A 25,993-nucleotide genomic window follows, 5' to 3' on the forward strand; every position below is an offset into this window, starting at 1 on the left:
GTACAATCGTAAAACCTACTTGCAAGAGAGGAAGAGCCACTCCAGAACTGTCCTCCAGGAACCTGCAGGAAGTAAACCAGTTCCACTTTCCTGGTTTCATGGAAATGAAAACAATTAAAAGCCGTTGTGTGTGTAAAAAAAGGTAAAGGGACCCCTGACCATTAGGTCCAGTCGTGACCAACTCTGGGGTTGTGGCGCTCATCTCGCTTTACTGGCCGAGGGAAACTATTAAAAAACTATTCTAAATGTATAAACAGTTGAAAAATAGTTCTGATACGCATGCGGTCTGGGAGAAAGATTTCCACTTTAAAGTCTTGTCAAAATGTTTGGAAACGGTTTCGGTCCTTTTGAGGATGGTGGTGAGAGCATATGGCAGCCTTTGCCAACCTGGTGTGACTGGGCAAATTCATGAATGGTAAGGTTATCAAAGGCTACGAGCCACAAATCCCAGTTAGAAATAATAGGGAGAGAGGGTGCTGTTATGGTCAGGTCCTGTTTGTGAGTTTGCCACAGGCACCTGGTTGGCCACTAAGAGAACAAGATTCAGCTCTTCTTCTGTCCTTTGGGGGAACCTCCAGGTCCAGAGGCAGTCTATCTAGATTCCTAGATTCTTTGGGACCTTCTGCTTGCCAAGAAAGTGCTCTACCTGGAGCGACGCTTCCTGAAATAGAAATGAAGATTCCAGTCCTCATGATTCTGAATAAAGGGCTGATTTAATGGGAACACGGAATGCTGCCTTATAGCAAGCCAGACACCCACCAGCACAGCCCTGTTTCCTGGGAGTTGTGGTTCAAAACAGCCATGCTATCTGGGTGGGCTGATGGGACTTGAAGTACTGTTGTAAATAAAAAATTGCAAAACACCCCGAGGGCGGCAGGTTGAAGGCTGAGATACAAATCCATGCCGAGCGCAGAGTTCAAGGCCTCCGACACTGTGCTGTAAAAGTGCCCTGATGTTTTCCAAGGCAGCCCCTCATTGCAGTTCCCACAATCCTTGGAAAATGTTGTTTCCTTTGGAGTAAACTTGCGGTCACAGTTGCCCCATTCAGGACCAGGGAGTCCTCCACACCTGCCCGCCTCCTGTCCCCCAAAAACAGTGCTTCTGTCTTGTCAGGATTCAACCTCAATCTGTTAGCCGCCATCCATCCTCCAACCACCACTTTTGTGCAAAATGTACTTGCATGCTGTGAAAAGTGTAGCAGAATGAATGGAGAGCTTCAGTGGACATTTATTGGTTCTCTTGAAAGAAAATTATTATTTTGGCTGCTGGTCATTCATTCAATTTGCATAACGCCCTTCATCTGCAGATTTACAGCTTCCCTCTTGGTGTGAAACTGCTCGCATGTATATTCATATCTACCTCACCCACCCACCGAAAACAAACCTGATTATGTTAATATAAAATTAAATTCCTACCTAAAAAGTCACACTTCTTGACTCTGGGGTGATTTATGTTTTCCTGTTCATTTTTTGCATCTTGAGATACCTGGAGAAAAGGAGGGTGGGGCCGCTTAAATCATCATCATCATCATAACGGGATTGGGTCGATGGATTTTATTTTTAAAATAAAAGTTGCAGAAATCCCAGTTAAGAGTTGAAGTGGGAAAAATAGGCCACTGGCCCTTTAAAAGAAAAAAGAAACGCAACCCCTATGGCGCATGCGCATTTCCGCCTCCTGCTTCCCAACTGAGCATCCGAAGCAGGCTTCCTCCCTATGCAAGTGCTGTTGCTGCGCTACGCATGCGCGCTGAGCCCAAACCGCGGTGGGGGCACCTCTTTCTTGAGGCGCATGCGTAGTCGCGAGAAGCTTCCCAGCCGCTTCCTCGCGATCTCCTCCCCGCAACCGCCTTCCAGCGACGCATGCGCACAGCTGCTGGCCGGCCGCTCGGTGGGTGTGGCCTAAAAGAAATAGCCTCGGGCTGTGCGATGTGGCCCCGCCCCGGAAGCACGTTGAGCGGGCTTCCGGTCCTTCCTAAAGTGCCCTCTCCTAGAGGCTGAGTTGGTTCCAAGGAAAATAATTCCCCCCTTTTCTTTGGCCCCCCGGGGGGGAAGGGGAGAGGTAGGTATGGGGGGGCTGGAGCTTTGGGAAGGGGGGGTAGAAAGGGGGGAGGGGTCTGTCTGTCAGGCAAGGGGAGGGACTTTATTAGGGGGGGTGAGTAGGAAGGGGATGAATTGGGGGGAGCAGAATTGGGGGGCCCTGAATGTGAAGACTGGTGCAAGCCTTAAAAGGTTGGTAGGGGGCAGGATTTGGGGTGGGGGCTGCAGATTGGGGGGGGTGAATTGTGGGGGTGGGGTCTTGAATGGTGAGACTGGTGCAGGCCTTCAAAGGTGGGCAGGGGGCTGGATTTGGGTGGGTGCTGCAGATTGGGGGGTGAATTGTGGGGGTGGGGGTCTTGAATGGTGAGACTGGTACAGGCCTTAAAAGGTGGGCAGGGGGCAGGATTTGGGGTGGGGGCTGCAGATTGAGGGGGTGAATTTGGGGGTGGGGGTCTTGAATGGTGAGACTGGTACAGGCCTTAAAAGGTGGGCAGGGGGCAGGATTTGGGGTGGGGGCTGCAGATTGAGGGGGTGAATTTGGGGGTGGGGGTCTTGAATGGTGAGACTGGTGCAAGCCTTCAAAGGTGGGCAGGGGGCTGGATTTGGGTGGGTGCTGCAGATTGGGGGGTGGATTTGGGGGTGGGGGTCTTGAATGGTGAGACTGGGGCATGCCTTCAAAAGTGAGTGGGACAGACTAAACTTGGGGGTTTGGGGGGGCTACAAATTGTGGAGAGGGCTTGACTTGGGGGGGGGGCTTCTGTTAGAGGTGCAGGTTGTTGGGGAAAGACGTTGGCATGCTCACGAAAGCCAAAGGGGGTTAGGGAGAGGCCGGATTTGAGAAGGGATGGTCGACGTCTGGGTGGGAGTGGGTGTCTCTTTCGGAGGCATGGGTATTGGGGTGTTAGTGTGCGAAAGAGGGCAGCTGAATGAGAGAGGGGTTGAATAGGGGTGCATCTGTTTAGGGCTAAATGGCATGGGGGGGGTAAGAGTAGGTGGAATTGGTGGTGAGGGAGGAAAGGGCCAGCCCAGGGGACCATTACTCTTGTTGTTTGTTGTTTAGTCGTGTCCGCCTCTTTCTGACCCTCTGGACCAGAGCACGCCAGGCACTCCTGTCTTCCACAGCCTCCCTCAGTTTGGTCAAACTCATGCTGGTTGCCTCAGGAGAGTGAGGAAAATTCTCAGGGATGATTCACACCCTGGCCGTCACTTTCTTGATCTCCTGCCCTCAGGCAGAAGATATAGAAGCATGATTAGTCATACCAACAGGGTAAAGAACGGCTTCTATCCATGGGCTGTTAGGCTGCTGAATGAATAGATAGCGACAGGGCAACTGACTTTCTAGTTTGGTGGGTGTGCGTCAGTAAACGAGGGGAATTAAGACTAAGAGAGCTGAGTGGGGGCTACTCGTGTAATCTCACTGTATACAAGTTGTTTTGTTGTTTAGTTGTTTAGTCGTGTCCGCCTCTTTGTGACCCCCTGGACCAGAGCACGCCAGGCACTCCTGTCTTCCACTGCCTCCCGCAGTTTGGTCAAACTCATCTTCGTAGCTTCGAGAACACTGTCCCACCATCTCGTCCTCCGTCGTCCCCTTCTCCTTGTGCCCTCCATCTTTCCCAACATCAGGGTCTTTCCCAGGGAGTCTTCTCTCCTCATGAGGTGGCCAAAGTCTTGGAGCCTCAGCTTCACTATCTGTCCTTCCAGGGAGCACTCAGGGCTGATTTCCTTCAGAATGGAGAGGTTTGATCTTCTTGCAGTCCATGGGACTCTCCAGAGTCTCCTCCAGCACCAGAATTCAAAAGCATCCATTTTTCGGCGATCAGCCTTCTTGATGGTCCAGCTCTCACTTCCATACATCACTACTGGGAAAACCATGGCTTTAACTATACAGGCCTTTGTCGGCAAGGTGATGTCTCTGCTTTTTAGGATGCTGTCTAGGTTTGTCATTGCTTTTCTCCCAAGAAGCAGGCGTCTTTTAATTTCGTGTCTTTTAATTTTGTTAGTCTTAGAGCAGAGGAACTTCCCAGGTAGGAAAGCTTCCTGCATCAGAATGTGAATAGCTGGAAGAGACATGGAGCTTGAATGTGGAGAATACTTGGATCCCTTAGTGGGGGGGAAATGTGTGAGCTGTTCCAAAGGGATGTGATCCCCTAAAGAGAACAGGGGGCTGTGCTTGAGGGATAGGTAAAGGTAAAGGGACCCCTGACCGTTAGGTCCAGTCGTGGCCGACTCTGGGGTTGCAGCGCTCATCTCGCTTTATTGGCCAAGGGAGCCGGCGTGCAGCTTCCGGGTCATGTGGCCAGCAGGACTAAGTCACTTCTGGCGAACCACAGCAGCGCAGGGAAACACCGTTTACCTTCCCGCCGGAGTGGTACCTATTTATCTACTTGCACTTTGAGGTGCTTTCGAGCTGCTAGGTTGGCAGGAGGAGGGACTGAGCAACAGGAGCTCGCCCCATCGTGGGGATTAGAACTGCTGATCTTCTGATCAGCAAGTCCTAGGCTCTGTGGTTTAACCCACAGTGCCGCCTGCGTCCCTCTGTGTTTGAGGGACACATGGGTCTATTAATGTCGTTAATATTTTCCGGGATAAGCGTTTTATGTAGGTAATTGTTTTAAATATTTTCTGGTTTTAAACTTCAGTTCTTTAAGAACATAAGAAGGCCTTTGACCATCTAGCCCAGCGTCCTGTTCTCGCAGTGTCCAACCAGATGCCTGGGGGAAATCAGCAAGCCCGTTTCCTTTTCAGTGGTTTCCCGCAAATTGTATTCAGAACCATTGCTGCCTCTGACTGGGGGTAGAGCACAGCCGTCATGGCTAGTAGCCATCGATAGACCTCTCTTCCTCCACGAACTTGCCCAGTCCTCTTTTTTTAAATCCATCCAGGTTGGTGGGGATTATTATCTCCTGTGAAAAGAAAGGACTTTTTCACAAAGAGAAACTATGGAATTTGCTTCCACAAGAGGTAATAATAATAATAATAATAACAATAATAATAATGTGGTACCTTGGGTTACAGACGCTTCAGGTTACAGACGCTTCAGGTTACGGGCTCCACTAACCCAGAAATAGTACCTTGGGTTCAGAACTTTGCTTCAGGATGCGAACAGAAATCGTGCTCCAGCGGTGCGGTGGCAGCAGGAGGCCCCATGAGCTAAAGTGGTGCTTCAGGTTAAGAACTGTTTCAGGTTTAAGAACAGACCTCCAGAGCAAATTAAGTACTTAACCCGAGGCACCACTGTAATAATAATTCATTATTTATACCCTGCCCATCTGGCTGGGCCGCTTCCAACAAAATATTAAAATACAATGGTCTGTTAAACATTAAAAGCTTCCCTAAACAGGGCTGCCTTCAGATGTCTTCTAAAAGTCTTGTTGTTGTTGTTCTCTTTGCCATCTGGTGGGAGGGCGTTCCACAGGGCGGGCGCCACTACCGAGAAGGCCCTCTGCCTGGTTCCCTGTAACCTTACTTCTCGCAATGAGGGAACCGCCAGAAGGCCCTTGGAGCTGGACCTCAGTGTCCGGGCAGAACGATGGGGGTGGAGACGCTCCTTCAGGTATAAATAAATTCAAGCTATGTTGAACAGACAATGGAGAATGCTGTGGAAAGCGATTTACTTTTTTTGTTCCCTAGCTGTGAAGAAGCACACAAGTAGTGATAACTGCCAGCTTGGATGGCTTGAGAAGTGAATGGGACAAATTCATGCTGAATAAGGTTATCCGTAGCTACTAGCTACAGCAACTGCGCTCTCACTCCATTGTCGGAGGCAGTATGCTTCTGAATACCAGCGGTTGGGAACTGCAAGTGGGGAGCGTGTTCTTGTCGTTAGGCTCTGCTTGCTGGGTTTCCAGAGGCATTAAGTTGGCCTCTGTGCGAATAGGATGCAGGACTTGATGGGGTTTTGTCCTGGTCCAGCAGCCTGGCTCTTCTGGCATTCTCACTGCCTGATTGGTCAGGAGAGGAGATACAACACACACACACAGAAGCTGCACATAGCCTGATGCCAGCAGGTTGAGTTATAGTTATTTGGTTTGTGATGGCTTTACATACTGTTTGAAATAAGTCGATGGGATTCCATTTGGCTTGTTTTCATTGTGTATGGCTGGTTTATAGTTCATAAACGCCTTCAGGAGGCACCATTTGCCTGAGAAGCAACCTATATGAGTTTATTAAATATAAACGTACGTGCTTTCCTCTTCAGATGGTTGGCAGTGTTTTAAACTGAATGCTTCTGGGAACAATGTAGGGAAGAGGAGGGGAAGGGCTGAAGAGTGTTTTGGGTGCCCACGTCTGAACGCTTCCTTCTTTTGAAGGAAACCTCAGTTTCTGCCATGATGGCAGAGTCCCCAGAGATGGAGCTGCAGCGAGAGGTGTTGGAGGAGCTCGGGATCTCCCTGGAGGATCTCAAGCAGCTGATCGACGAGGAGCTGGAGAAGTCGGAGCGCATCGCGCAGCGGAAGAAGCAGCTGGAGGGCGTGGCGGAGAGCGTGAAGCAGAAGGAGGATGAAGTGGCCCGTGTGGACATTCTCCTGGACAACGCTGTGAAGTAAGTTGCAAGGCGGGGGGCGGAGGCAGGAAAGCCTTTCCCTCATTTTAGGTTTGGTTCGATTGCTATAAAATTTCCTGTGTAAAGCTTCTGCTGGTGAATACTTGACTCTCCTGTGCACGACAGTCTCTGAAGCAGGAGGCGCTAACCTCTGGCCCTCCAGATGTTGCTCAGTTGCAGCTCCCAGCATTCCTGACTTTGGGCCATGCTGAGGGGAGCTGGAGTCCCATTTTCTCCCCCGCAATTTTATGCTCATCATTTCTTGAGTTTTGGTTTCCTATTGTATTTTGCTCTGTTGCCAATGTTTTCTTAACTTACCGTATTTTTCGCCCCATAGGGCGCACCTAGTTTTTTTTGCGGGGAAATAAAGGAAAAAAAATTATTCCCCCCCCCCCAGGCACGAGGCTCGGGTGGGGGAAGCCCGAGCTTCCCCTGACCCCAGCCCACAGAACAGGCTGCTATCTGCAACCCTAGGGAGCCCGGTGGGAAGTCTCCCCAGGCTTGCGGATTTCTTCCCAGGCTTGCGGATATCTGTCTGAAGCCCGGGCGCGCTGAGCTCAGCGTGCCCCAGGCTTTGGGATGCAGGCAGCTCTCCGCAGGCCGTGGGAGGGCTCAGCTGCGCGCCCCGGGTTTTGGGATGCAGGCTGCTATCCGCAAGCCTAGGGAGCCTGGTGGGAACTCCCGCGGGCTCCCCAGGCTTGCGGATAGCTTCCTGAAGCCTGGGGAGCGAGAGGAGTCGGTGCGCACCAATCCCTCTCACTCTCCAGGCTTCAGCAAAAGCCTGCATTCGCCCCATAGGACGCACACACATTTTCCCTTCATTTTTGGAGGGGGAAAAGTGCGTCCTATAGGGCGAAAAATACGGTAGTTTTCAGGCAAGGGTGTTGTTTTGTTGGAGGAGGAGTTTGGATTTGATATCCCTCTTTATCACCCCCCGAAGGAGTCTCAAAGCGGCTCACATTCTCCTTTCCCTTCCTCCCCCACAACAAACACTCTGTGGGGTGAATGGGGCTGAGAGACTTCAGAGAAGTGTGACTGGCCCAAGGTCACCCAGCAGCTGCACGTGGAGGAGCGGAGACGCGAACCCGGTTCCCCAGATTACGAGTCCACCGCTCTTAACCACTACACCACGCTGGCTCTCAGGTTGGACCTCAGTTGGCTGGAGCACGGGGCTGATAACGCCAAGATTGCAGGCCTGATCTCCGTAACGGAGAGCAGCATATTCCTGTATTGCAGGGTTTTGGATCAGACGATCCCCAGGTCCCTTCCACTGCTATGATTCTGTGGTGCCTTTTTGATCATAGTTGGAATATTAGTTTTAAGTGTGTGGCACGCCGCCTTGAGAGCATCTTGGTTTGGAGTAAAGTGGGGTGTCAGAAAACCTCTGCAAACTTACAACATTTGTGAGAGAAGGTTCTGTGTTTCCTTGAAAAGCTGGTTCTCCCGTAATAGCTTGTTTGTTTGTTTATTGAATTTATATCTCGCCTTGAGGTGGTGTGCATAGTTTTTCCCCATCTCACTGAATCCCCTCAACAACCCTGTACAGGTAGTTACAGGTAGGTAGCCGTCTTGGTCTGCTGTAGTCGAAACAAAATTAAAAAAATCCTTCCAGTAGCACCTTAGACGCCAACTAAGTTTGTTATTGGTATGAGCTTTCGTGTGTATGCACGCTTCTTCGGATGCACTGAAACAGAAGTCACCAGACCCTTATATATAGGGAGAGGGTGGGGAGGGGTATTACTCAGAAGGGTGGTGGGAATGGGTGATTGGCTGATAGGTGTGGTATACCTGTTGACGACTGTTAACGACTGCAATTGGTTGTCGTCTTCTTTGGCGATCGCTCGTAGCCGAGTAAGATTGTCTTCCATGAACATGGTTTTTACCATGAGTCCGTAAGTGACCGTGGAGGCCAATTCTGGATCCACACGTCCTTCCATAGTGGGGACATTGGTTTCCGGGCAGGAGCTGATCACGGTGTGGATTTGCCAAGCGTGCACATTTCTTTTTTTTTTCAAATATAAAATATTTATTAAAGTTTCACAAATTATACAGACAAACACAACAATACAAACAAACACAGACAAAAAAAACAAGTGTAATTTCAAACCCTTATTTTCTTATAACTTACTTCTCCGACCTCCTCATACCTCCCCTTTCTGCATTCCAATTTCAAATTTTAATTCAGCAAATCCTCACCCTTAAATTTATCTAATTTTTAACCTTTCTTTTCTTTTAACTTAATCCTTACAACTGTAATCCACTTAATTTCTAAACCAGCATCATTCTAACATTCATTAATTTTGCAATGTTTCTTAAGATAGTTCTTAAATTTCTTCCACAAGCGTTCACATTTCTACCACGTGCTAGAATTGGTCTTACAGGAAAAAGCAAGGGGTGAGATGGCTAAAAATAGCTTTATCATGTATTCTGTAAGGTAGGTTGGGCTGAGAGACAGTGACCCCCCCCCCCGATCACACCCAGTGAGCTTCATGGCTGAGTGAGGATTCGAACCCTCGTCTTCCAGACTATAGTCTGACACTCCAACACACTGAATTCTCCAGTGTGGTGTAGTGGTTAAGAGTGGTAGTCTTGTAATCTGCTGAACCGGGTCCGCGTCTCCGCTCCTCCACATGCGGCTGCTGGGTGACCTTGGGCCGGTCACACTCCTCTGAAGTCTCTCAGCCCCACACACCTCACAGAGTGTTTGTTGTGGGGGAGGAAGGGAAAGGAGAATGTTAGCCGCTTTGAGACTCTTTTGGGTAGTGATAAAGCAGGACATCAAATCCAAACTCTTCTTCTTCCTCTCTCTCTCTCTCTCTCTCTCTCTCTCTCTCTCTCTCTGCTTGCTCCCCCAACAGGGCTGTGGGTGAATGTGAAGTTCTAGTCAAGGACATATATGCCAACCTGGGCCTGGAGTACCTGGAGACTGACTCGGAGGAAGAGGATGCTGCATCCAAGCCCATGGAAGTGATCGAGATCCCTGATGAGGATGACGACGACGACGTCATGAGCGTCGATTCAGGTTAGGCGCCTGGTGGAGTCAAGCAAGAAAGACCAGGTGTGGAGGATCTTTGCTCCTCCAGCTGTTGCTGAACTACTGACTCTCATTAGCCCTAGCTATGCTTGGAAGGCTAAGGATGATGGGAGTTGTAGTTTGGCAGCATCTGGAGGACCCAAGGTTCATGCAGCTCTGAGATGTCCTCTGATTGCCTTATATGCATATAGGGAAGTGAGGGGCAGGTGGGGCCAGTGGCGTAGCGTGGGTTGTCAGCACCCGGGGCAAGGCAAGTAATTTGCGCCCCCTAACCCTAACCCCCAGATGTTGCGCCTGGTGCGGCCAGCCCCCCCTGCACCCCCCACGCTACGCCACTGGGTGGGGCTCGCCGACCTGGGAAGGTAGCCCATCTAGGAGATGGAAAACTCTGATCCTAAACCTCCGCTGTCTTGCGGGATATCTTTGGGAGAAGAAAAGACTAAGGTGTAAACCCTACACAAGTCCAGAGACAGTCGGATGGTGCTTTGTGCACCTCCTCCTGGTAACTCCCGCAGCCAAGCTGGTGCCAAATGTATTGCTTTCCTTTCCTTTGGACCACATCAGTGAGGCTGAGGAGTGGGGGGCTTGTCGTCTGAGCAGCCCAGGACCTCCAGAGACATTGCCCAGGCTTGCGCCCCGGGGCTTCGGTGCTGCCAATGCAGTGGTTTGACTTCTCCCGCAGAGGTACACGCCACTGTCTCTTGAGACCGATGGAAGCCAACACTATACAGTGGTGCCTCGCAAGACAAAATTAATTCGTTCCGCAAGTCTCTTCGTCTTGCGGTTTTTTCGTCTTGCGATGCACGGTTTCCCATAGGAATGCATTGAAAATCAATTAATGCGTTCCTAGGGAAACCGCCTTCAGACCAGGTCCGGGGACAGTCTGTCCCCAGACCTCTTCTGAAGGCTGGGGGGGGGGACAAGGGCTTTTCTTCCCACCCCCAGCATTTTAAAAAACCCCGGGACAGCGGAGGACTTCTCCACTGTCCGGGCGATCTTAAAATGCTGGCGGGCGGCATTTTAAAATGGACCGGGACAGCGGAGGACTTCTCCGCTGTCCGGGGCGATTTAAAAGCCCCTGGGAAGGCAGGCAGGGGGGACAAAGACTTTTGCCCCCCGCCAGCCTTCAGAAGGTGTCCCCTGCCCCCCGCCCGGCTTCGGAGCACCGGGAGAAGCGATCTCCCCGCAGCGCCTTGCTTCAAAAGAGGTCCGGGAGGCAGCGGGAAGCGCTTCCCGCTGTCCCCGGACCTGGGGCTGCGGGGAGAAGATCGCTTCTCCCCGCCGCCCCTTGCTTCAAAAGAGAAGACCTGCTGTCCCCGGGGCAAGCTTCGTTTTGCGAAGCAAGCCCATAGGGAAATTCGTCTTGCGAGGCAACTCGAAAACGAAAAAACCTTTCGTTTTGCGAGTTTTTCGTCTCGCGAGGCGTTCGTCTTGCGGGGTACCACTGTATGCATGATAAACAAAGCATTTTTAGTGCACTACTCAGCTGGAAAAGGCTCCCAGAGCAGCTTGCAGCAATTGGTAAAAAGACATCCTCTGCCCCAAGGCTTACAATGTAAATAACACAGCACTAAAGGAAAATGGAATGGGGAGGGTGGAGGATGCATACAGAAAAATCGGGTGCGTATTCCCCCTCACACACAATACAGTGGTACCTTGGGTTACAGACACTTAATGTTACAGACACTTCAGGTTACAGACTCCGCTAACCCAGAAATGGTACCTTGGGTTAAGAACTTTGCTTCAGGATGAGAACAGAAACCGAGCAGTGGCAGCGGGAGGCCCCATTAGCTAAAGTGGTGCTTCAGGTTAAGAACAGTTTCAGGTTAAGAACGGACCTCCGGAACGAATTAAGTTCTTAACCCTGTAATTAATTATAACTCATCTGAAACGGGTGGCAGGCTTATAGATACTTCCTAGAAGTAAGGGGTTTTTTTACATTAAACTTTTTTTTTAATTACAGCAGATGGAAGTAACAAAATGGCGAAGGAGCAGAAGTTGGTGAGTTTTTTGGATGTTGGGAAATCACTTGAGTATCAAGATCTTTTAGATAAATGTTTTCCTGCACCCTGCCTAGCTTCAGCAGGTGCCCTCAGGGCCTGGGGCCCCAATCCTGGGAACTGAAGGTTTCAGCACCCCTATGTTCAAGGGGGAGGCATGTGCAAAGGGGAGGTGTCTGGGTCTGATGACTGGTTGGACCTTACTGTGCTGACTTCCACCAGCTTTCACTCCTTGCCACTGGGTGCTTTCCCATTGGCTGCCTGGGAGCAGGGGAAATTAGCTGGATGGGTAGGGAAATTGCCTGGGGAAGGGGGTCACCTTGAACATGAGCAGCAAGCTATGTCTGTAACTATGCCACATTTCAAGGGCATTGCTGGCTCAGTTGATTAGAGCAGGATGCTGATAATGCCAAGGTTGCAAAGTTTGGTCCGTGTAGGAGACAGTTGTGTATTCCGGCATTGCAAGGGGGTTGGACGAGATCAGAGCTTTCCAGACTTTTCAAGTTGGTGGCACACTTTTTGGACATGCGTCATTCCGTGACACAGTAATTCAGGTTGGCATCGTTTCACAACACAGTAATTCAGGTGTGCACCCTTTCGCCACACAGTAATTCAGGTGTGCACCCTTTCGCCACACAGTAATTCAGGTTTGCACCCTTTCGCCACACAGTAATTCAGGTTTGCACCCTTTCGCCACACATTAATTCAGGTTTGCACCCTTTCGTGACACAGTAATTCAGGTTGGCATTTTGTGACACAGTAATTCAGTTTTGCACCCTTTCACGACACAGTAATTCAGGTTGGCATCCTTTCAATACACAGTAATTCAGGTTGGCATCCTTTCACGGCACAGTAATTCAGGTTGGCATCCTTTCGCCACACAGTAATTTAGGTTGGCATTTTGTGACACAGTAATTCAGTTTTGCATCCTTTCGCGACACAGTAATTCAGTTTTACTAGCAAACTGGAGGTTAAACCAAGCCTTTCCAGCCCCAGGAGAAGTACAGGGAGCGTTCGTGCAACACACATACACACTGCAGCCGACACACTTAACGTGTCGCGACACACAGTTTGGAAAGCTCTGGACTAGATGAATCTCAGGCTCCCCTTCCAGCTCCACAATCCCATGTTTCTATGACTCCTAAGAGCACCATCCACCTCAGCTCTGCTAGTCCAAAAAGGGCCCTCCTGTTCTCCCTCTATGGCCAACCATCCAGATGGCATGGTGGGCTGAGAGAAGCTCACCTCTCGGTGTTCCGGGTTCGAGTCCTGTGCTCGTTTTGTTCTCCCGGGAAAAATTTAAAAAGGAGGTACTTAAGAGATGCCTGTCCCTTCTGTCTGCAGCTTCGGGAAGCCATGGCTGCCATGAGGAAGTCTGCGCAGGATGTTCAGAAATTCATGGATGCCGTGAACAAAAAGGACGGCCTGGACTCCTACAGGGGTAATAATAATAATAATAATAATAATAATAATAATAATAATTTATTATTTATACCCCGCCCATCTGGGTGGGTTTCCCCAGCCACTCTGGGCGGCTTCCAAAAGAATATTAAAATACTGTGATACATCAAACATTAAAAGCTTCCCTAAACAGGGCTGCCTTCAGATGTCTTCTAAAAGTCTGGTAGTTGTTCTCTTTGACATCTGGTGGGAGGGCGTTCCACAGGGAGGGCGCCACTACCGAGAAGGCCCTCTGCCTGGTTCCCTGTAACTAGGCTTCTCGCAGGGAGGGAACCGCCAGAAGGCCCAGAGCTGGACCTCAGTGTCCGGGTAGAACGATGGAGGTGGAGACGCTCCTTCAGTTATACTGGACCGAGGCTGTTTAGGGCTTTAAAGGTCAGCACCAACACTTTTGAATTCTGCTCGGAAACTTACTGGGAGCCAATGTAGATCTTTCAAGACTGGTGTTATATGGTCTCGGCGGCCGCTCCCAGTCACCAGTCTGGCTGCTGCATTCTGGATTAGTTGTAGTTTCCGGGTCACCTTCAAAGGTAGCCCCACGTAGAGCGCATGGCTGTAGTCCAAGCATGAGATAACCAGAGCATGCACCACTCTGGCGAGGCAGTCTGCGGGCAGGTAGGGTCTCAGCCTGCGTACCAGATGGAGCTGGTAGACAGCTGCCCTGGACACGGATTTAACCTGTGCCTCCATGGAGAGCTGTGAGTCCAGAATGACTCCCAGGCTGCACACCTGGTACTTCAGGGTAGTTGTGCGCGAAAAATATCTGTGGTCCAATATGTGAGCTGGCTTCAGCCTTGCAGCTCCCCTGCTAACATTTTTCAGGGCTACATTTTTATCTGTGTACACTGGGGTGGTTAACCTGGTCAGTCCTCTGGAGTCCACTTGCCAGTGTGTGTGTGTGGCTAAAGGGAACCTTGTGATTGGTTTGCATCCATGGCATATACCGTATTTTTCACCCTATAGGACGCACTTTTCCCCCTCCAAAAATGAAGGGGAAATGTGTGTGCGTCCTATGGGGCGAGTGCAGGCTTTCGCTGAAGCCTGGAGAGCGAGAGGGGTCAGTGTGCACCGACTCCTCTCGCTCCCCAGGCTTCGGGCAGATATCCGCAAGCCTGGGGAGACCGTCTGGACTTCCCGCCGGGCTCCCAAGGCTTGAGGATAGCAGCCTCTTCTGGGGGCTGGGGTCGGGGGAAGCTCGGGCTTCCCCCGCCCCAGCCCTGCACCGGGGGGGGGGGGGACGACAATTTTTCTTTATTCCCCCACGCCAAAAAAACTAGGTGCACCCTATGGGCCGATGCGCCCTATAGGGCAAAAAATGCGGTACTGGCCAGAAGATTTGATTCAGATCATCATTTGGCTTTTTGGGGGGCGGGGAGGCCTCCTCATTCTGGGGCACTTCGTAGGCTGCAGGGTTATTGTTATTAATATTTATTGAATTTATATACCGCCCTATACCCAGGGAGTCTCGGGGCGGTTCTGGTGATTGGTGACATGAATCCAAATTCACGAGGAATGTTGCATAGAAGAACTGCCAATCTGGGTATAAAACAGCAGCATTTTTTTTAGTAAACAGTAATGGGGTACAACCAGAAATGCTCAAGCAGTTTATTGTCAAGTTCCTGGCAGTAACTTCTCTCTCTCTCTCTCTTGCAATCTGCCTTCAACTTTCTTATCTTTGGCCAGCAAGGTCACCCCTCCAGAGAGCACTGAAGCCTGAGATATTTCAGAGGGATAGCTGCAGAGACAAGGGTAGACATAATAATTTTGGGGTGAATGAAGAAGCAATCACTTAAACTTCCCTAGTCTTCTGTCGGCAGTTCTGGGAGCATGAGTGAGATGCTTCTGGGTGAGGACCTGCAAAATTGCAAATACAGTCGTACCTTGGTTTTCGAACGCCTTGCGAGTCGAACGTTTTGGCTCCCGAACACTGCAAACCCAGAAGTGAATGTTCCAGTTTGCGAACGTTCTTTGGAACCCGAACGTCCGGCGCAGCTTCCGATTGGCTGCAGGAGCTTCCTGCAGCCAATTGGAAGCCGCTCTTTGGTTTCTGAATGTTTTGGAAGGCGAAGCGACTTCTAGAACAGATTCCGCTCGACTTCCAAGGTACCACTAAATCCAGAGGCTTTTTGACCCTGATCCACACCGTCGCAGAGCAGACCTCCAGGTCGCGTGGCAGAGCATCCCACGATGACAGCAGGGACGGATCTGGAGCACGAGGGTCTAAAGGAAACGGTTCTCAAGTATCCTCCCCCCTCTGCCTGTTGCAGGATCCCAGCAGGTGAGTCCTGGCTGCGAGCTAACCCACGATGGAGACCTGTCCGTCGGAGACCGCGTCCTGGGGAAGAAGAGGACAAAGACCTGGCACAAGGGGACCCTGATCGCCATCCAGACTGTGGGTGAGTGTGGCAGCCTGCTGCCCAAAGGATCGCACTGTTTTATTTACTTAGAGCTTGCCTCTCATGTGCACTCGCCACTAAGCGATGTGCGAGGATGCGCTGCAGAAACAGAAATTGGTAACACCAGAATTCAGTTAAAATGTTTCCTGGGATATATTAGGAAGGTCTTCAGTAGGCACCGAACGTTCAACAGGGAGAGTGGGCCTGCCTGATCTCAGCTGGAATATATACCGTATTTTTCGCTCTATAGGATGCACTTTTCCCCCTCCAAAAATTAAGGGGAAATGTTTGTGCGTCCTATGGAGCGAATGCAGGCTCCTTGGCTTCAGCGATAGCCACCTGGAGTGCTCGGGTTCCTTTGGTTGAAGCCGGGAGAGCAAGACTCTCCCGGCTTTAGCAGAGAGGGAGAGCTGCGCAGCGCCCTTTCAGCCAAGCGGGAGGAGAAATGGAAGGGGCTCCGTTTCTCCTGCCGCTTCGCTGAAGGGGCGCTGAGCAGAGAGGGGGAGACTTTTTTTCTCTTGTCCCCCCCCCCCTCTAAAACAAGGTGCCTCCTATGGTCGGGTGCGTCCTACAGAGCGAAGAATATGGTAACCACAGGTGAGGCGGGCAGGTGGTGGTGAGGCTTGCCTGAGACGGTGTTTGGGGGCGCTGCTGATCAGCTGACTGTCGGATCTGCAGAAGCTTCTCTCTCTTCAAAACACAGGGCGAAACAGCATTTGGAGAGGGTGTTCTGAAAACCATTGAGGTGGCCAAAAAAAAAAAAAGCCAGATGATTGACAGGTGGGTGGCTCTGCCCAGCTGCCAGGATTGGCTGTCAGGATTGGCAGAACAGGTGCTGCTACGGATACCACAGATGCCCGTTCTGCAATTGTAACATCTCGATCTTTTTAGGACGGCAGCAACTATGCTTCGGAACTCCCAGCCTTTTGATGCTTTCTATCTACTCTCTTAAGGGACTCGGGTGGCACTGTGGTCTAAACCACAGAGCCTAGGACTTGCCGATCAGAAGGTCGGCGGTTCGAATCCCCGCCACGGGGTGAGCTCCCGTTGCTCAGTCCCTGCTCCTGCCAACCTAGCAGTTTGAAAGCATGTCAAAGTGCAAGTAGATAAATAGGTACCACTCCGGCGGGAAGGTAAACGGCGTTTCCGTGCGCTGCTCTGGTTCGCCAGAAGCGGCTTAGTCCTGCTGGCCACATGACTCGGAAGCTGTATGCCAGCTCCCTTGGCCAATAAAGCGAGATGAGTGCCGCAACCCCAGAGTCGGCCACGACTGGACCTAACGGTCAGGGGTCCCTTTACCTTTACCTTTTTATCTACTCTCTTCAGCAAGCATCCTTGTTTAGACAAGCCTACCCAGAAGTTTAGAAATCTGATGTGCACGTTTTAATCTGTTTTTAGTCTTTTTGGAAGTCTTAAATTATCGCTATTAACTTTTCTTACTGCTAATCCCATACCATCTGTTTTTGTAAACAGCTTTGACGTTGCATTTTTAAACAACCGAGCGCTGTGTGTATTTTTTTTGAAATAAGGAAAGAAGCGAGGGGTTTGGGGGGGGAAGAGAGCCATCTGGGGGTCTACCTACTTGAATAGCAAAGGATCCTGCGCCCCCTGATAACTGCCACATCACTTCTAATACTCTTCCCCCCCCAAAAAAAAGCTTAGGTTAAAAATGGACCCCTATTTGTAATAACCAGATGGAATGGAAAAAAGTTGGGAGCTGCACGGTCAGGGGGAAAACAATGCAGTCCAGGGTTGTAAAGACTGCGGAGAGAATAACTGGGTGCACTCTTCCCACCTTGGATCAAATCTACTATTCCAGGTGCCATAAGAAAGCTGCAGAGATAGCGCAGGATAGTACGCACCCTGGAAATGATCTCTTTCAGCTTCTGCCTTCTGGAAAGAAGGTACAGGGTTATAAAGACTAGGACTAGCCACCTGAGAAATAGTTTCTATTCAAATGCGATTTTGGTTTTAAACGCAGTATAAGGAGTCTCTATCGGAGTATATTGTATTTTAAAATGGGGGTTTCAGAGTTTTTAGGGGTTTTTGAATGTCTTATGTTGTTTTTTCAATTTCATTGTTCTGTATGGGACAATGACAATAAAGATATAGTATCGTAAAGTTGTGAGCCAGGGTCGCCCCATTTTTCAGCCACCGCCCCTCCCCTTTCGCCCTCTCCCAGGCCCTGGGAAGAAATACAAGGTGAAGTTCGACAACAAAGGGAAGAGCCTTCTCTCGGGGAACCACATCGCCTACGACTACCATCCTTCGGCCGACAAGCTCCATGTCGGGAGCCGGGTGGTGGCTAAGTACAAGGACGGCAACCAGATGTGGCTCTACGCCGGGATCGTGGCCGAGACGCCCAACGTCAAGAACAAGATGAGGTCTGGGCGGGTCAGAGGGGTGACCTTTTCCTTTTCATTGTCAAGAAACCATTGCAGTTCTTTCCCGGCCAGTTAACACATGAATGCGCATCGTTGCCTCCGATATATTCATTTAGAGAAGCCGGACCAAAGCGGGAGGCAGGCTAGCAACAGCGGAGAACTTTTTCCTTGAAGCCCAAGGCTTACATTTCCTTTCTGGGCAGTTTTGTGGGGGCCAGAGGCAACTACAGAAAACATCTTCGTTCAGACCAGCCTCTCCAGACACGTACAAGTTCTGGGTTATGTTTTTTTAAAAAGGTTTGCTGTTGAATGTTTCAGCGACCTGCTTTTAACTGAATTTTTATCTTTGATTTTTAATCCCCTATTTTGCCTTATTTTTGCGTAAAAAAACAGCTCTCAGGTTTCATTACAGTCAGGTGGAATGTAGATTTTCATTAGTGGGCGGAGCAATGTATGTCCGATTTTACCTTTTTTGCACAGTAGACTAGTTCCTACACTTCGGAACTCCCCCCCCTATTGACAGCAGGCAGGCGCTTTCCTTGTGCTCCTTTTCTGCGCCTGCTAAAAACATGTTTGTTCAGACAAGCCTGGCCTGATGTTTAGAAAGTTTGATGCGAGTTTTAACCCGTTTTCAGTCTTAAACGATTGCTGTTAATTTTCCTTACTGAAAATTTTTATTGCTTTATCTCTTTTGTAAACCACTTTGAGATTTTTAAAGTCAAGCAGTCTAAAAAAATTTATGAAATAAATGATACCTATAATACAGTTGTGCCTTGGTTCTTGAACGGAATCCGCTCGACTTCCGAAAATGTTCGAAAACCAAGGCACGGCTTCCGATTGGCTGCAGGAAGCTTCCTGCAGCCAATCGGAAGCTGTGTTGGACATTCGGGTTCCAAGGAACGTTCACAAACCGGAACACACACTCCCAGGTTTGCGGCGTTCGGGAGCCAAAACGTTTGAGTCACAAGGCGTTCGAAAACCAAGGTGTGACTGTACACTCACACACCTTCTAGCCTGCATCCAGAGAAGCGAGTAACACAGAGTTCAAGGACACATTTCCAGGCAGGCAGAATTGCTTGAATAGAAGAATGGGGCCTAGGGAGATTCCGCAAGGAACAGAGAGAGAAGCTAAGCTAGGGTCGGGCTAGGCGTTAATGTGCAAATAGGGACCCCTGTCACTCACCCTAACCTTGTGAAGTGGGCAGAAGTTCACTCGGGATTGCCAGGGGTAGATCTCCCAGGGGGTTTGTCTTAACTTGCATAGCAGTAAGGGGGTGTGGTTTTTCGGTATAGAAGGATTTGCGAGCACCCTGTTCCCCTAACACTTATTTCTTTCCAAAACTGCATATATCACTTGACTGTAAACCAAGAAAACAACAGCAGCAACAGCAAAATCCCTGGAAGTGGTTTGCAAAAAGGAATAAAACAATGAAATGGCCAGTAAGAGAAAAATGGAGAAAGACAACTTTTTAAAGCATTAAAGGAAAGAGATTTTGCTAGAATCCTTGGGATTGAGTCCTGCCGCTTAACTGTGCGCTGCCTCCCTCCTCCCTAGGTTCCTCATCTTCTTCGATGATGGTTACGCCTCCTACGTCGTCCAGCCAGAGCTCTACCTGATCTGCAGGCCTCGTGAGTTTGTTTGTTTCAGTCCAATTGTTCATTTATCTAAACGGGTGTCTCTTCTGCCTTCTGAGGGTGTGAGGCTTTTCTCTTTTCTCTTTTTACAAAAACTGTGTGTGTAGAGGGAGATGGCAATCAACTGAAACAGCAGCATTTACACTAAGGGAAAGGTGGTAGCAGCTTTGCATCCCTAAGGTTTGCTAGGCAACTCGAAGCGCCTTCCAACTGTTTCAGCAAAAAAGCAAGCACATACAGTACGCTAAAACCAGCATTATTTTATACACACACACACACACACACACACACACACAGTGGTACCTCGGGTTACATACGCTTCAGGTTACATACGCTTCAGGTTACAGACTCCAATAACCTAGAAATAGTGCTTCAGGTTAAGAAATTTGCTTCAGGATAAGAACAGAAATCGTGCTCCGGTGGCGTGGCAGCAGCAGGAGGCCCCATTAGCTAAAGTGGTGCTTCAGGTTAAGAACAGTTTCAGGTGAAGAACGGACCTCCGGAACGAATTAAGTACTTAACCCGAGGTGCCACTGTATACACACACACATATACATACAGTATACATATACATATATACATACATACATATATATAAACCCACACCCCATTCAGTGCTTTATTTCTGGGGGGACGCATACCCCTAAACATTTTGTGAACCTTAGTTTGGCCTCATTGAAGGGCAGCATTTCAATATGAATAGGACACACACACACACACACACACAAAGTGATACCTCGGTTGTCGAACATAATCTGTTCTGGAAGACGGTTGGCTCCTGAAACATTCGACAACCAAGGCACAAAGGGCAGGCGACAATTTCAATTGAGAAAATTGGAAGACATGTAGCAGAAGCATTTATTTCTGGGTTTTCGGCATTCGAAAACCGAAACATTTGGCTTCTGAGATGCTCGGAAACCGAAGTACCACCGTGTGTGTGTGTGTGTGTGTGGTATTAAATCATCCAAACTACCCAACAAGGCCACAGATCAGGGTATCTGGCTCTTTTTGAAGTACAACTCCCATCATTCCCTGCAGGACCACTGGTCAGGGATAAGGGAATCCAAAAAGATCTGGGGAACCAAGTTTGGGATACCTTGCTATATAGATAATTAAAAGCCAAAGGCCTGATGAAAAAGGAGGTTTTTTTGCCTGGCACCTAAAGACATGCAGTGATGGTGCCAGGCAAGAGCCTCCCTTTATAAGTTGCTTTGTGTGGATGATGAAGCTGGAAAGGCAAGAGAAGTATTTTGAAAAGAGTTCCGTGCGGGAAAAAAATCATTTTTTAAATTCCTTCCTTAAAAAATAAAAAATAAAAAGCAATCCGTGTGTTTTCCTTCCACCAGTCAAGAAGTCGTGGGAGGACATAGAAGACATCTCGTGCCGGGATTTCATCGAGGAGTACGTCACGGCGTACCCGAACCGGCCGATGGTCTTGCTCAAGAGCGGCCAGCTGATCAAAACCGAGTGGGAGGGGACCTGGTGGAAGTCCCGCGTGGAGGAAGTGGACGGGAGCCTGGTCAAAATCCTCTTCCTGGTAGGATCTGCTAAGGTATCGCTCACCCTTCCTTGCCTGCTTTGGATTATCTCTGTGTCAGAATACCACTGGGGTCCACTGCCCTGTCCGCGTCTTTCCCAGGACGCGAGATTCGTTGCTCCCCTACAGGACAGGGGGGTGAACAGCAGAAGAATGCAAGAGACAAGTGCTGAACTGCCGGGCCTTTGGTGTGTTTTTACAAGCTCCCCCTACAGGACAGTAGGATGTAGCGCACCAGAAGCCCAGTGTGACCAAGAGATGGGTGCTGGGGTGGGTGTTTGCGTACATACTTCCCCCTACATAGCACAGGAAGTCCAGTGTGACCAACAGATTAGTGCTGTACCACTGGACTTCTTGGGGGGGGGGTTGTGTTGACACACTCCCCCTGCAGGACAGTAGAATGTAGCGCACCAAAAGCCTAGCGTGACCAAGAGATGGGTACTGGGGTGGGTGTTTGTGTACATACTTCCCCCTATAGGTCCGGAGGGTACATTGCACAGGAAGTCGAGTGTGACCAAAAGATTACTGCTGTACCACTGGACTTCTGGTGTATGTGTGTGTTGACACACTCCCCCTGCAGGACAGGAGGGTGTATGGCACCAGAAGCCCAGCGTGACCAAGAGTGCTAAACTTGTATGTGTGCATTAATCCTTTGACCCTCCCTGACGGAACTGAGCCACGGTGCCTTTGTGCTCTCCCCGCACTGCCAGGACGACAAGCGCTGTGAATGGATCTACCGGGGATCCACCCGCCTGGAACCGATGTTCAGCATGAAGACCTCCACCGCTTCCACCCTGGAGAAAAAGCAAGGAGGGCAAATGAGGACTCGCCCCAACGTCGGTAAAGCCAGCCGCCTCCTGTCTTTCTGAGCGCCATTCTGAGAATTGCCCGTGACCCTCATTGTCGGGAATGAGGAGGGGGAGATAACGCAAGGCTGTCCTTTAAGTTTGTGAAATTCATGCATCCCTTCCCTGAAGCAATTTGCAACCAAACCAGAAAAAAGAATACAGTGGTTCCTCGCAAGATGAAAAGAATCCGTTCTGTGATTCTCTTCGTCTAGCGGTTTTTTCGTCTTGCGAAGCAAGCCCATTGAAGGATTAGCGGATTAGCGCTATTAGCGGCTTTTAGAGGCTTTTAGCGGCTTATCTGCTGATCGGATCGTCTGATAAGCGGCTTAGAAAAAGGGGGGAAGGAAAAAAACCCGCAGGAACTCGCAAGACATTTTCATCTTGCGAAGCAAGCCCATAGGAAATTCGTTTTGCGAAGCACCTCCAAAACGGAAAACTCTTTCGTCTAGCGGGTTTTCTGTCTTGCAAGGCATTCGTCTTGCGGGGCACCACTGTATAACAACAGGGACCCACATTTTGGGACACAGCTGTGTGAAATCGACTTGCCCGCCTCTGTCTCTGTCTTCTCTCTCTCTCTCCTGCCAGGGGCCGTCCGGAGCAAAGGGCCGGTCGTCCAGTACACGCACGACTTAACGGGGTCCAGCTCACAGTTCAAGCCCGTGGAGCCTCCTCCACCAATGCCTGTCGTGATGTCCCAGCCGGTTTCGCCCCAGTTCATTGACGTGGAGTAAGTTGCTGAGGATTGCTCCCCGATGGGGAGCCTGGGAGGGTTATCGCTTGCTCCATTCGCTGGCGGGCAAAGTGGCATCGCTCCAAGGTCTGCAGGCTGGCAGTCTTGGGTTTGGTGTGTTCAGCTAAAAGCATAGCTGTCAACCGTCCCTTATTTGGCGGGAAACTCCCTTATCTCAGCGCCGTGCCCTGCTGCTGTCCCTTATTGATGATGTCCCTTAAATTTCCTGGGTTTCAAAGGAAGCAGCTCCTCTCCCTCCCTCCCTGCCGGCCAGCAAGGAGGGGGGCTCCAACTGTGTTGCTTGGCTGCGTTGCTCACCCAATAAGGAGTCTGAGAACGACTGGGGGGTGGAGCTTGCGTGCCTTGTGCCAATCAAATCGGCCGCGTTGCCTGGGGACTCGCCTTTGCTCAGCGCTTCCCAGCGGAGAGGTGACGGTGGTTTTCCTTGCCGCATCCCCTTTGCCGGGTTGCTGCGCAGTGGGAACCGCCGCTTGAGGCTTCGTTTGGCTGCTGGCTGGGCTTTCTGCCTTTGGCTCGGTGGGGCTCAGAAGTCGAACATACTTGTGCCCGGAAAATCCCTTATTTTGGCTCCCTCCCTTTTTTTCGAGGCTGCTGGCCCCTTATTTTCAAATCTGTAAGTTGACAGCTATGAGCTAATAGGCTAAAGTAAAAAATGATGAGAGAAGTCTTTCCACTTGAGACCCTGCGTAGCCACCACTCCTTGGAACGAATAGCGCTGGTCTCTTTCCCTGCAACCCTGGACTCCAAATCCCATCATCCACAACAACTGCTCGCACTTGCTGGGAATGATGGGAGTTGGACTCCTAGGACAGAAGCAATTGCCCGGCGTACTCCAGCCATTTCTCCCTCCTTCCTTAACCTTGGGAATTTTGTACTGAATCTCTGGCTCTCCTCCTTTTGGCGCAGAAGCCTCGAGAGTCAGCTCGCTCAGGCCAAGAAGCAGCAGGTGGCGAAGAAGAGCACTTCCTTCTTGCGTCCCGGTTCGGTGGGATCGGGGCCGCCCTCCCCGACCTCCCCCATCCTGAGCGAAACGCCTCCCGTGGGCAAGACGGGCGTGACCCAGCAGTTCCGGTGAGTGTCAAGAGTTCTGAAAGCACACACAGCAGGGAACGTAAATAGCCATATCGCCATCCCTTGCTGGCCCTGCCTACTCCATGGCAACTCTGGCAGCCTCTGTGCATTGGGCGGGCAGGGCGAGGGGAACAGGAAGGTCTAAAGCTGGGAGCCTACTCCTTATTAATCCCCACGACGGGGTGAGCTCCCACCGCTCTGTCCCCGCTCCTGCCAACCTAGCAGTTTGAAAGCACACTGGCGCAAGTAGATAAATAGGTACCGCTCTGGCGGGAAGGTAAACGGTGTTTCCGTGCACTCTGGTTTCCGTCACGGTGTTCTGTTACACCAGTAGCAGTTTAGTCCTGCTGGGCACATGACCCAGAAAACTGTCTGTGGACAAACGTCAGCTCCCTCGTCCTGAAAGCGAAATGAGGGCCACAACCACATAGTCGCCTTTCACTGGACTTAACTACACTTTTTGTACAAACAAGCCCAGCAAAATCCACTTACCAGAGGCAAAAGTGGGATGGGCATACATACCGTTAGCATCCTTTCATCTTCTCAAATCCACCCCCCTCTTGTCTCCATCCTCAGAGGTAGACAGAGACTTACAGAACAATCCTGAGTATAGGAAACCAGTTTAAGTTAAGTTGGTGTAAGTTACTCCTGTTCCATACTCCATTTAGGAGCCAGACTGAGCCTGGCAAAGAGAAAACAAGCCATAAATGTGGACTTTGACTTAGCATCATCATCAGCCAGTATGGTGTAGTGGTTGAGTGAGGATTCGAACCCTCGTCTTCCAGACTATAGTCTGACACTCCAACACACCAATTTCTCCAGTGTGGTGTAGTAGTTAAGAGCTGTAGACTCGTAATCTGGTGAACCAGGTTCGCATCCCCGCTCCTCTACATGCAGCTGCTGGGTGACCTTGGGCTAGTCACACTTCTCTGAAGTCTTAGCCTCACTCACCTCACCAGAGTGGTTGTTGTGGGGGAGGAAGGGAAAGGAGATTGTTAGCCACTTTGAGACTCCTTAAAGGTAATGGGACCCCTGACCATTACGTCCAGTCATGGCCAACTCTGGGGTTGCGGTACTCATCTTTCTTTACTGGCCGAGGGAGCCGGCGTACAGCTTCCAGGTCATGTGGCCAGTATGACTAAGCCGCTTCTGGCGAATCAGAGCAGTGCACGGAAATGCCGTTTACTTCCCGCTGGAGTGGTACCTATTTATCTACTTGCACTTTGATGTGCTTTCGAGCTGCTAGCTTGGCAGGAGCAGGGACCGAGCAATGGGAGCTCACCCTGTTGTGGGGATTCGAACCGCCGACCTTCTGATCGGCAAGTCCTAGGCTCTGTGGTTTAACCCACAGCGCCACCCGCGTCACTCTGAGACTCCTTAGGGTAGTGATAAAGCTGGATATCAAATCCAAATGCAAACAGCAGAATAGAAGTGCCTCAAAATGAGTAACTCTGCTTTGTGCAGGCCAACGGCGGCTGAAAAGCGGGGGCGGGTGGGTGGATCCTGAACCAGCTGCACCCATTGTGCTTACTGCCAGCCCCCCTCTTTCCCCAACCCCACCCCAATTCTCTCCCCGGAAGGTTCTCGGGCGCCCAGCCCTCCGCCAGCCCCACCCCGCAGTTCTACGGCATGATGGACCGGGTGCCCAACGACCCCAACTACCGGGCCCCTGTGGAGAAGCTCTTCTACCTGCCCCACGTCTGCAACTACACCTGCCTCTCCCGGACGCGCCCCTTCCAGACCGACCAGCACCGCAGCCGGAACCCCCTCCTTGTCCCGCTGCTGTACGACTTCCGCCGCATGACGGCCCGCCGGCGGATCAACCGCAAGACGGGCTTCCACGTCATCTACAAGACGCCGTGCGGGCTGTGCCTGCGCAGCATGGCGGAGGTGGAGCGCTACCTCTTCGAGACGAACTGCGACTTCCTCTTCCTGGAGATGTTCTGCCTGGACCCCTACGTCCTGGTGGACCGCAAGTTCCAGCCCTACAAGCCCTTCTACTACATCCCCGACATCACCATGGGCAAGGAGGACGTCCCCCTCTCCTGCGTCAACGAGATCGACAACACCGCCCCGCCCCAGGTGGCGTACAGCAAGGAGCGCATCCCTGGGAAGGGGGTCTACATCAACACCGGCGCCGATTTCCTGGTGGGCTGTGACTGCGAGGACGGGTGCCGGGATAAGTGAGTGGCTTCCTCTTCTCCCCAAAACCGGCTGGTGGGTGGGAAGGACCCTGTTTCAGCTGGAGGGCCCTGCAGGTATTTGCAGCAATGACTTGTTTTGCGTGGGGGTTGTGT

General features: G+C 50.7%; 1 protein-coding gene across 5 annotated transcripts in view; it reads left to right on the top strand.

Annotated features, from left to right (window-relative positions):
• Positions 1 to 1,917: 1,917 nt before the first annotated feature.
• SETDB1 (SET domain bifurcated histone lysine methyltransferase 1) overlaps positions 1,918 to 25,993 on the top strand; it is a 41,789-nt gene continuing 17,713 nt past the window's right edge. The window contains exons 1-13 of one of the 5 annotated variants that reach the window (XM_082202063.1): positions 1,918 to 2,058; positions 6,357 to 6,579; positions 9,438 to 9,601; positions 11,577 to 11,614; positions 12,958 to 13,054; positions 15,342 to 15,470; positions 17,653 to 17,854; positions 19,410 to 19,483; positions 20,836 to 21,041; positions 21,737 to 21,866; positions 22,460 to 22,601; positions 23,532 to 23,696; positions 25,277 to 25,879. In XM_082202063.1, the coding sequence (XP_082058189.1) occupies positions 6,365 to 6,579; positions 9,438 to 9,601; positions 11,577 to 11,614; positions 12,958 to 13,054; positions 15,342 to 15,470; positions 17,653 to 17,854; positions 19,410 to 19,483; positions 20,836 to 21,041; positions 21,737 to 21,866; positions 22,460 to 22,601; positions 23,532 to 23,696; positions 25,277 to 25,879 (2,165 nt within the window). In that variant the 5' untranslated portion in view covers positions 1,918 to 2,058; positions 6,357 to 6,364. Of the gene's footprint in view, positions 2,063 to 6,356; positions 6,580 to 9,437; positions 9,602 to 11,576; positions 11,615 to 12,957; positions 13,055 to 15,341; positions 15,471 to 17,652; positions 17,855 to 19,409; positions 19,484 to 20,835; positions 21,042 to 21,736; positions 21,867 to 22,459; positions 22,602 to 23,531; positions 23,697 to 25,276; positions 25,880 to 25,993 lie in introns of all 5 variants that reach the window. The other 4 variants (XM_082202066.1, XM_082202065.1, XM_082202064.1 and 1 more) reach the window with 4 other exon arrangements.

This window comes from Podarcis vaucheri (genome assembly GCF_965113315.1).
Source record: "Podarcis vaucheri genome assembly, chromosome: 16".
Classification (NCBI taxonomy): domain Eukaryota; kingdom Metazoa; phylum Chordata; class Lepidosauria; order Squamata; family Lacertidae; genus Podarcis; species Podarcis vaucheri.